Source organism: Mchenga conophoros, linkage group LG13, assembly GCF_057382185.1.
Source record: "Mchenga conophoros isolate Kocher_MC1m ecotype Shallow Benthic linkage group LG13, M_conophoros_male_GT1.1, whole genome shotgun sequence".
Lineage (NCBI taxonomy): Eukaryota > Metazoa > Chordata > Actinopteri > Cichliformes > Cichlidae > Mchenga > Mchenga conophoros.
This window is the reverse complement of record NC_140538.1, coordinates 5403995-5416069: the sequence shown is the minus strand read 5'-3', so window position 1 is coordinate 5416069 and position 12075 is coordinate 5403995. Positions and strand designations below refer to the sequence as shown.

General features: G+C 38.8%; 1 protein-coding gene across 4 annotated transcripts in view; it reads left to right on the top strand.

Annotated features, from left to right (window-relative positions):
- Positions 1-12075, top strand: part of atrnl1a (attractin-like 1a) — a 325280-nt gene that overhangs the window by 91177 nt on the left and 222028 nt on the right. For all 4 annotated transcript variants that reach the window (XM_085296143.1, XM_085296141.1, XM_085296142.1 and 1 more), the window contains one exon: positions 23-214. In XM_085296143.1, coding sequence (XP_085152269.1) covers positions 23-214 — 192 coding nt within the window. The remainder of the gene's footprint in view (positions 1-22; positions 215-12075) is intronic.

Below are 12075 nucleotides of genomic sequence, written 5' to 3'. Positions count from 1 at the left end.
GTGCTGTCTATCCCTTGCTCAGGGAGTCCCCAGAGTCAGAGTGCTCGTCCCTGTAAGACGCCTTGTGCTCTGCGCACCAGCTGTGCCAACTGCACCAGCCAGGCCATGGAGTGCATGTGGTGTGGACGTACTCAGCGCTGTGTAGACTCCTCTGCGTATGTCATTTCCTTCCCCTACGGCCAGTGTCTGGAGTGGCAGACCCAGGATTGTACTGGTGAGACTTTTTACTATGCTGCTACCATCATTGTAGAGGAAAATATTATATTGTTTTTTGCTTTTATTCATCTGACAGGTAGACTTATAAGTATAACCATAGGTAATTACGTGCAAGAACAAAAAATCACACTCATTTAGTGTGCTTGGTGCGTTACACTGTTGTTTTTTGTTTTGTTTTTTTACACGTAGCCTGAACAATTCCTTACTGTCTGTAATTCCTATTTATTTAGTGGAATATTTACTCAAAATGGGTCATTATTTTTCTTTTTTTGCTTTTATTAAACTGAGAAATTCTAGTACTTTTTATTTGATTACTTTAATTTTTGCGAGTTTTTGGATTGGGTTCTTGTACAAGTCTCAGTGGTTTAAAATTGTTACTGATATTGGGAGAAATAAGTTACAAAGGTCAGGTATAATATTATTTGTTCATAATCAAAGTGGAGTGTAGAGCCATGCCAGAAAAACATAAACTTGTGGCATTTTTGAATGTTTGTACTCTGCTGTATGTTATCTTTGTGTCAGGATAGTTTATGTCTACACAAACAAATGAACAAAAGATAAAAACTGTTAGTCATACCTTTGGGAAAGAGACCAAAGTGCGATGTGTGGACAGAGTCATTGCAGGCTCCCATCGACTGTCTTATCAGCAGTCAAGGCTACCCATCAGCCTCACACACACATTGACTCAAACACACCAACACTAGGGCAGCGCCAACTCTCCTGTAGCTACAGGGCAGACAATCAATCACCTACAATGACACATGACTCACTCAATATGAAGTCCTCGCTGCTGTCTCTTAACATTTCTCTGATATACAACCTCTCCCCGGGGATGGTATAGTTCAGCTTCACCGCTGCTTTCTGATGAGATGGTTTCTTAGCATGGCTGAGCCCTGTGACTCTTTCGTGGCGCCTAATCGTTTTTGGAGTTTCTAAATCCTCAGTCTCACCGGGAAAGTAACTTGGTGAATTCCGTACAACAAATTAAACAAATAGGTGGTTAGGTTTTTAGGTGAATTTTCATCCACTCTGGGTCAGATTTCAATTGAAAGGTTGGTTTGTCCAGGCTAACACAAACAAGACAGAGGGTTAAGCACTAAGGCGCAAATGGAAATACAGGGAAGATGTAACTATTACTACTAGTACAGAAAAACAACAAGATGGGAACCAAAATACAAGCTATCACATAATTGAACTGTCCCTAGAAGTGATAAAATAATAAGCAGCAAGAGACTAAAGGGACAGGAAGATCAACTAAAGACTATATCACCACAACTGAGATTCACAAGAAATGTGAATAATAAAGAAATGAAATATAATTATTCTCAAACACAACCCAACAATATTCAAACATCCAGAGTACTCAGAAAACAATAATAAACTAATAATAAACTGATAATAAACTGATAAATAATACATGAATACCAAATCCTCACAGTAACTCAAAATCCAAAACCTGGGGATAAGTACTCTAGGTTGTACTTTTGGAACAGCCAGCAGACCACATAGGGATTATAGGACCACCTTGTATCTTCCTTTTACATTTTACTTTCCCTTGCTGTAAGAGCTCTGTAACACCAAAATTTCTCATCCGTGGGATAAAGGTCTATTCTATTCTAACTCAGAAAATCTAGGGAAACAATAGAAATTGCAGTTTAATTGACCCGAAGAAGAAGTTTGGGTAGAAAACCTCAGTTTATTAGGAATATTGAATAAAAAAAAAAATAACAACAGTGACTTTTTCTTTTAGTTCATGGGACAGATACAACCAGTGTGCCAACCTGTCTTAGTTTTTCTGAGATGTGGCATGAGACTCTATAGGGGATGTCCTTATGAACAAGAAATATATTAAACTGGTAACAGTATACACTGTGGCACTCAGTCCTAGCTGGGGCTGCACAAGACCCTCAGCCATGGGTCAGTTGCGTCTGATCGTCCAGACAGCTCAGGTCTCACAGGCCGAGGTGGCTCACACAGGGGGCTCAGGATCCACCAACTGGGGCACAGATTTTGCAATAACCTGGACAGGTGCCAGTTCAGTGTGGGGAGGCCCCGAGCAGAGCTGTATCCGGTGGAGCCATCTGTGGGGAGGCCCTGGATACCCTCAAAACACTGGACACATGGATTTCAGTCTAATGTACAGTAAGTAGAGCTGAGTTAATCCTGCTTCCAGAGAAAATGGCCAACTGCAACCTTGAGGTGGCAGTAGGAGGGAGGCCAACAGGCCAGAGTAGACATCATTTTAATTGAGATCGATTTTCAGATTTGACTTGACAAGCCCTACTTGCCTCACTTGCCCTAATTCAATGCTGTGAGGAATGAGGCATGACTTATTCTATACACATAACACTCATTTCCTATATTTCTATATACACAGCTGCTTGTGCAAAACAAAGCTTTACAAGATGGAGTTGATTACAAATTTCTGCCTTTGATTTTATTGCAACTTTGGAAACTTCAGACGTCTAGTTTAAAATTCTGGACCTCACTAATTTCCAAACCCTGTTTAGAAATTAGTTTGGTTTTATTTTAGGGAAAGTTAGAGCAAGGTAGAACTATATTTTATTTGGCAGTTCAACAAGTGTCTCTTAGGGGACAAAAAAAAAAAGTATTCCCCTGAGGCAAAACTTTGCATTGTTATTTTCTGTCATTTGTTAGACAAATACTCACTTTGGAGCAAAGTGTTCTTGTTTGTGCAGTTACAGAAACGGCTTCAGAAACAAGAATTTTCTTTCTTTTTGTGACTGGTGATTATTATTCCTTCCTGATGCCAGTACTCTAAGTGCAGACAGCTCTCCAGCCTACTGTTAGCAAGCCAAGGATGTCTTCCTGTCTTTCGTCTTACGTTCAGTGCTTACATAATGGCACGTCCCCCATCTTCTCTTTTATTATTCATGTCTCCATTTGGTGACAGAAGGTATGTAGGAGGCTTTTGTTTTGCTATTTTTTTTTTACCTTTGTTGCTGAAAGCACAGCTTAGTTTACTTATTGTAAAATATGACATATTTTATTTTTCAAATTCCCCCGATGGTGCATCTCAGTCCACAATAAAGGCACTTCAGCTAACATTATTTAATATCAGGTAATTTATAAATTAATTAGCATTAAGTAACGATAAACAAATGTCTCAATGTTTAAGGATTTACCTGTTTATTGCTAATGTATGTTACTATATGGTTAGTGAAAATTACTAACATGTATATCATGACATTGACAGCCAAGGTGTTTCATTAATCATAAGCGATTGCTTTATAGTGATAAAATACAACACCATTTACTTTTTTAAATCAAATTTATTCAAGGTTCATGGTTGTCCACCTACTCTTTCATTCTCTAACTTGTAATCGGTTTTTCCTTGAGACTTACGTGAGACTTATATTTACTGATTTCAACTCTGACTTGACCCCAAACTAAGTGATACCACGTCAACAAACAGAAACATTAAAAATGTGCACCACCTGTACCTGAAACAGTTTTTTTTTTGTTGTTGTAATAAAAAGGCCAAATTTGGGTTCTGCAGTGTGATTGTCCCCCCCCCCCCCCCCCCCCCCTTCCTTTCACTTCCTTGTTGACTTGTTTTCAGCTAAAGCGCTGTCCCAGTTCTTGCCGTGGCTATGTATGTATTCAGTTTTTCATTACAGTAGTTTTGTCCTTAAGAAGTTAGAATTAGAATTTCACTGTGTTTGGTCTTATAGTCCTGTTTTAAAAACCAAGTTCACCCTTGGTGGCTTGAGCTTCAATATAAAATAATAAGGTTAAAATGTTGAAACATGTAGAAAATAGCAGCATTTATTTTTTATCATTTTTCTAGGTTGGTAGAGCACAGTTCTATGTTCTCTGGTAGACAAAGACTGGTAGACTCTCGCTCGCTGCTGCTTCTACTTCTATAGTGCGTAGACGTTGTGGAAAAATAATTAGTTAACAAATGGTCTTTGTGACCTATATTGTAGGTCGAAAACAGTTATTTATTAAGAAATGCTTTAAGCTAAGATAAGATAAGATAAAACTTTATTAATCCCTCGGGTGGGTTCCTCTGGGAAATTCGGTTTCCAAAAGCACAGCACCGACAGAAGTTACAGAATATTATATATATATATATATATATATATATATATATATATACAGAGACATATATAAATAAAATAAAATATACAAAGGGGATAAATAGAATAAATAGGAATAAAAATAAAAAATACAAGTGAATTGCACATTTCAAGTATTGAGGTCTATTGCACCATTGACTATTAACAAAAGTATTGCACAGTGAGGTGAAGAGGCACTACAGCTTAGTTGTTCCCCCCTCCTTTGTCCTCCTGTTTCCCCTCCCTCTCCCCTCCAGAGAGGAGGGGAAACAGTCTGATGGCGTGTGGGACAAAGGAGTTTTTAAGTCTCTTAGTTCTTGTCTTGGGGAGAAGCAACCTGTCACTGAACAGACTCTTCTGGTTGTTAATGGCCATGTGCAGAGGATGCCCAGCATTGTTCATAATGTCCAGCAGTTTTTTTTAGTGTCCTTTTCTCTGCCACTGTCATCAGAGTGTCCAGCTTCATGCCGACCACAGAGCCAGCCTTCCTGATCAGTTTCTCCAGCCTGGATGAGTCCTTCTTTGCTGTGCTGCTATACATGATAATTATGATTGATCAGAATTCATAGCACTCACATATGCACACATTTGCTGTGAATGAGCTAAATTAGTACATTGGTAAATTGGTACATACACAACTGTGGCACAATGACCTGCCGTAAACAGCTGAAGGGTTCATGACCGTGGCGGTGGAAACTCCCCCCCCCCAAAAAAAAAAAAATAGAAAAACATTCTATTGCTTGTCTGATGATCCAATTTGAACTGGGTTATTTCTGTCTCAGGCTGATTTGGCTGCAGGCTTTCTGTATCATTCCCATATTTCATGTAAGCCAGAAATATGGCTTCTTCAGCCAAACATACTGAAATAATTAATTTCCAGACGTCAAAGTTGGACGCTCTTTTGTGGGTAAACTGGTTTTAATTTCCAGTCTACAGCAATGACTTTGTGTTATGAAATGGTGTATATCGTAGACCTAACAATGCCATGGGAAGGCTCTGTTGAGAAGTTCTCCAAGAGCAAACTTGACTCATACTTGAATGTGGCAGCTGATGTTCAACTGTCAACTGTGAAAGTGGAGAACCCACAGAGATTGACTGCAGCGCCTGTGTTGCATCATCTACAGTTAGGTTGAAACACGCTGGGGTGCAGTACAGGGCTCACCATCAAACATCACTTACATCATCAACAATCAAAGATCTGTCAGCAGCAGACACTGCAGGCCACTGGATCTGGATAAGGCAGCAGAACACCATATGGGCAACAAAAGCAACATCAACATGGTGCCATGGGGGGGTGAACTTGGGATGTTGAGATTCACTGTTAAGCTCTCTGGAGGGGGTTTCAGGCTAGTCAACAATACAGAGGAGATGGAGGACGTTACTTAAGAAAATGGTGATGAAATCATGCGAAGTCTAACAGCAGCACCGACAATGTTTGGTAATAGTCCTTGGACTCTTATGTATATTGTCAGTAAAAAAGCTCTGGCAGCAAAAAATACTTTGTTAGCTTGTCTTCAGGTGGTGTTAACTTTGGTGACAATTTTTATTACACTTAAGATGATTAATGGATATGCTGTTGATGTCTATGCTTGGGGTTATATGGCATTACAGTTTATTATGGCAAATAAGGCAAAATACATGCTGTTAACATGTGGCGTGAAATCAGCAGTGGTGTAGGAAATTCACAGGTTCTTTTGTTGAAGTAGTAATAAGTCACCATTAAGACTCCGTTACCTTACAAATAAGAGACCTTCTTTCACGATAAATCAATTATACTTGTTGTCTGATTGGGAAAACAGTCTTTTAGACAACTATATTTACAGTGGAATAGTTTAAGAAAAGCAGCAATGATGAGCCCCTCCAACACTTTCATCTTCTGTTTCACAGTCTGTTTCTTTCCCAGAGACCCAGGGCTCCCTCTCCCTAAACATACATGCACTTGTGTTCGCCTTTCAGTTTCTATTGCTGTCAATTTTAGCTTTTCTTTGCCACCTCTGACAAAGAGACATTTTCTTTCACTGTGGAGAGCTTCCACAGTTAATCTGCTCGTTCCATTATCCTTCATTTCAGCAAGTGGCAGTGGCCACAGATAGCAACAAAAGTGCTATCCTGTTCTTGGTTTGGTTGAAAAATTGTTGCAGATTTGGACCCTGCTGAAGGGTCTCTTAAGGGTTAGAAGAAAAAAAAATACAGGCTTTCAGTTCAATTCAGGTTTATTTATATAGCTCCAAAACACAACGTATCTTCAAGGTGCTTTGTACTGTAAGGTAAATACCCTACGGTCTTCCTCCAGTCTCTTCAGCAAGTTATGGTCATTACCTATTGGAAAATGTGCCTTTCTATTTTAAATTCTTCAGCAGCACTTCCAAAAGGTCCCATTTAATTATTTTGTTTGTCTTGTTCTTTATGATTATCATTTATAATGGAAACAACAAAATTATAATTTTTTGTACATTTATAATTTATTTTTTTTTGGGGGGGGGGGGGACATATATAAATAACACAAGTTATGGACATGATTAGTTTTTGTTTTCTTGTGTATAAAAAGTGGCTTCCTGTGGTCTGCTAAGCAGCGAAAAGCCAACATTTGCAAAGGTGGGGTTCCCCACTTTATAGCCATTGTTTTATTAGGGCTAATTTTCTCATGATTATAAAATAAGCAATGAGAAATTTCAAAAGGAGCCAGTTGAGGAAGTTCTGGCTAGGGTTCCTGCCTTTGGAGGTTTTACAGGCACACCTAACTGGGTGGAAAGCCTGTAGTACACTAGGAACCTGTTACTGAGATAATGTGTCTCCTCTGGCCTGAGAGTGCCTTGGGATTCCCAGGAGGAATTGAAAAGTGTGACTGGGAGAAAGGGGATCTGGAATACCCAACTTCTGGTAAGCAGAAGAGACTGGATGGATGGATATTTACTACCTTTATGTGGAGCAAGGTGTAATTCAGTTGAATGTAACAAATCGCTACAGTTCAAAGGCTCAAAAAAGCCCTCAGAGATGAAAACTTAAGTGCTCTGCTGCAGAACTGCAGCAATTTGAGCAGAACTGGTTACATTAGTGTGCATGATTTTATTTTATTTTTTTGCTCACTTACTACCTTCTTGTCCACATACAGACATAAACCAGGTGTTAGTTATATTATTTGAGCTGATATTGAAAAATAGCCTTATTTTCTGTGAGGAAATCATGATGTGAAGTCTGTGTGTGTGTGTTTCATGTTTATCCCACATGGTTTCTGTGTGGCGTTTGGGGGTTTCATGTGCTTGGAGAAAAGTGAAGGGGGAAGACAGCCTATGGGTTCTAGACTTGATGTATTATGCATGGAGGCTTACAGTGATGCTAACTGTCAAGCACCGTAGGAGCAAATAGATTACACGAGATGGAGCCAGACGATCTGCGCTATCCAGGGACACCAGATATCAGACCCAATGTGATGAACAGAATGTGGCACTGAAGATTTTTGATAAGGTGAAAATTCCCCCTTCAGAACAAACAGTCCTTTCTTTGCAACACCATAGATGTCATCTGTTGTGTTTAGGTATCCTCAGGGTGATTTCTGTCAATGATGATGACTAATCCTGATTTCAGTAAGGAAGCTGATGAGAAAGAACACAGAGCAGAAATGTACCTTTTTTTTCTACACATTGCTTGAAGTATGTGGTGGGTGTTATTTCATTTCTAGCCATTTAAAGCTGCCATCGTTGAGGAAATGCAGTGCTTAATGTTTGTTGTTGACACAACTTTAAAGGCCCTCAGTCTCCAAGTGATGATAGGAACTTGAAAAAGTTTTTAGCGACTGATGTTGTGTGAGATGCAAACACATGTCCTCTTGGATATGACCCAGTTACTGCATTTATGTCTCTTCTTCTAGACGGAAATCCAGTAGATCCTGTCTTCCCCAACTTTGACCAGTGCAAAATACAAATTTTGTTAATCTGGTTACTTTATATATTTTACAGGAGTAATTAATATAATATACATCATTTTACCTGCCTATGCAAAAGGGATAATTGTCTCATTCCCAGATCGATATTTTTGTTATTGTACAGTATAACATCAGTTGTGCATGATTCATATTTCAGAATAAGAATTATTTATCTTATATTGGGCCTTGGTCCAGCATCACCCTTCATCTGCCACCTGGAAATGAACTATTTTGGATTTGCTCTGAAGCAAAGTTGAACAGCATGTATGAGGGGCTTCTGTGCCACGCCTCTCTTTGACCCAGAAAGTTGATTCTCTTCTTCTGGTCGATGTGTTATCAGTTGGAGAAATTATGATGACTTTAGTCTCACCTGACTGCAGTTTTCCCCAACCTTATAAATGTAGCTACATAACAACTGACTAGCACCATTACATAAAAATGAACCACAAGCTCAGTTTCATGTTTGTTAATAATTATCATGGCCAGTGATCAACAACCATTGGTGTCATTCACAGAGAGTTGAAAAATTGCCGCAATTCCAGCACTTTAGCATATACTCTTGTTCACTGATAGTTGTTACCTTGACTCCCCATTCAAATCGGCATTCCTCCCAGTCCAGGATGTGCACATGCTCTTCATTGAAGGTCTGGCCCCTAGCCTGTAAACGTAAAAAGCCTACAAAATCCTGGTTTGATACGGTAACTCTGTGTTTGTGTTTGTGCCGAGGGACTCGATCCTTGGTTTGATTGTTTTTTGTGTAGCATGTCTTGGGGTTTGAAAATCAGAGAGAGATTGTGTTTTCAAAAAAAAAAATGCACCTCAGCTATTCTTACACTCCTGACACATAAGAGATCACCACTGAATTTCCTTTAGGAAGCAGTTGTCCTTCTCTCTTGGATCACCGGGAGAATTCTTTAGGCATCTTCCCAGCTTTGACAAATGTAACCCTGGGATAACCACATTTACTCAGGCTCTTTTTGATGTGATGTAGCTCTGCTTCGCCTGCCACTGGGTCTTTGAGGACAGTGATGACACCCAGTCTGTGCTCCAGTAGATGATGAGAGTCAAACCTTAAATATTGACCCGTATGTGCTAGTTTACAGTACACATTGACTTTCACGTCCCCCACTACTTATGGCAATGCTAGCCTGTCATTTTTCATATCCTCCCTGTTGAATTTGATGTATTTGTCCAGCGAGTTAATGGCATCTGTGAATTGAGGTAGGTCCTGAGATTAGATTTTCGACCAGGTCTCATCCACATACCTGAACCAATGGCTCTGGGATGTTCTGGGATAGGATAACAGAGCCCTCTTTTCTACTTCCTCCTTATACAAGTTGGCCGTAATAGACAAAACTGGGCAACCTGTAGGACACCCATGTTTCTGCCTGCAGTATTGGCTCTTATAGCTAAAATATGTGTGTTAAGATACTGTTTAAAGAGCAGACATGCTTGGTTGATAATAAAGCTTGGGTTCATCCTGTAAAATATTACAACTACCTCCATAGCTTCGGTAACTGGAAAACAATTGAAGTCTCTTATGATATAGCATTCTTATTACAGAGCGTTGTTTAATCTGATTCCATAATGACGTTCCTGACCTTCCCCTCAAAATTCAAAGTGTTCTGAATGTAGTTTGTGAAGCTGGCTATCGACGGGTTGAAGACCAAAGCCAGAAAGCTGTAGGGAACTCATAGGCTACAACCTGCTGCTTTCATTTGTTGTGCTGGAGAAGGAAAGTAGTGGTACAGTCTGCAGTGTGGATATGGGCATTACTTTTCATTACTTTTTAAGTGCAAACTCCAGGACAGAAACAACAATATTATGCTGCTAACACAATTTTGGCTCTTTGCTAGTTTATGCTAACAATAAATTAGCCAAAAGCTCAGAGTTAAACTGAGTGAATCCCGACCCCAGCCCAGCAGTCAGACCCTGAACTCATCCAGGTCTGGAAATCCCCCAAAAATAGTTCTGTTCATCTGGACGTAACGTTTTCAGTGGGGGAAAATTTTCCATCACTCATCCAAGTGATTTCTTCATTCTCACATCATTTTATGGAGAAATGCAAAAATAAAGTTAGAAGTGTTATAAAAAATGTTTTTTTTTCCTGGGAGTAATTACTTTTAAATTTAAGAAAAGTATTCTTTGTAATATGTGTAAAGCATTATTTTGTTTTTGAAAACAACTGATCACAACAAAGAAGGGAAATACTTCCAAGATACACAAACATTTGACCACACAGCATGCAATTAATCTACAGGAAGGTAATGTCTTTAATATGCTGCTTGGTGATGGTGTTGAATCTCGAAGCAGAGCTAATGAAAACCCAATGAGAATTATTAAGAGAATTGATAAGTGATATTGATAATGGAATCAGAATCTCTAAAATCGTATCATTTCCCATCCCTACACCTCTATAGCAGGTTGTACAGATCCAAGAATAGAGGAAAAATGTGAACTGAGCATTTGACCCTGAGCTTGTGGATCAGTGATTACTTTTACATAATATGCTGACCTTGTTATGTGAAAGTCCATTTTATTATGAAAGTCCACCATTGTGTATATGTACTGTAAGTGAGAAAAATACAGAAAAGCACAATAACCTTTTTAAAATGATTTGTTCAATCGTGACTGTAACAGCATCTTTGCATTGCATTTGCCAGCCATAATTCATATTTTAATAACTATGAAGTGCAATACATTAAAATTAAATCACCATTGTCCATCATTGTTTACTCGTTACCATTGGTTAAGTGAGAGAAAACGAAGCTCTTTTGCAAGATATTAGAGAAAGTATTTTAAGCCATTTGAAGTATGTAAGTTATTATTTTCTTATTTTAATCTTAACAATATTCAAGAAGGAAAAAAGGAAAAAAAATAGCCAGTGGTCAACAGTTTCATCAGTGAATCATGATTAGATCTCATGTTGCTGTTGTTGTTTTCTTTTTTTTTTCTTTTACCCACTCTCATGAAGGCACCATCCAAGAGAATATTTTCTCTAGAAATAACCTGGAGCTAATGTCATGCAATGGCACATGGTACAGCTACATCTTTGGTGCTGTTAAGTAAAACTAAGGCCTTGTAAACCCTGTAGGCACTCTATTTTTCCTCTCTCTCCTTCATCTGCTCTGAATCCCAAGACTTCAGGAGGCAATAACCTCTTTAAATTCTTTCCATGTGGAACACAGATGAAGCCAGATAATTGGAAATGCTATTAAAAATAGAAAAGGCTCAGGCAACGAGAACATAGCAGGTAAATTCAATCATCCATGCAAACTACTGTAATGTAAGTGAACATCTAAGGATCTCTGTATCTTCCGTCCATGCTAGTATTTGTTTTCTTCTACATTCTCTCACTTTTGAATTAATTGCTCTTACTTGTGCCACTTAGTGCCCATTGAGCCCGTTTTATCCCATTTGTGGCGTTCAGACTGATGCCTGAAATATTTGGTGCATTTTCTCTCACTAATTTTGACACATTTTGCAAATGAATTGCAGTTCAAAATTTTAGTCAAATCTTACATTAATATTTTGCTGAAAACAGCCTTTAGTCGTGAAGAAATTGTCTTACACTAAAATTACATCTCAAGTCTAAATCCTGTAACTTTCAAACCATGCAAACCATTGAAACAAGTATCTGCAGACACACAACTATACAATTCACTTTTTGGAGAAAAAAAAAAGCTGGGGGAAATTTAATTGGTTGTTGAGTAAACATTTTGTCTGTCTTATGGTCCAGAACTGGTTTAGATTGGATATAAATTGAAGAGGAGATAGGCACAAGCTCAGCTGTGACTTACACTGACAGATAAGTAGTGTTGCTTCCTTCTCAGTGTGGTTCAAGAAATCGAGAGC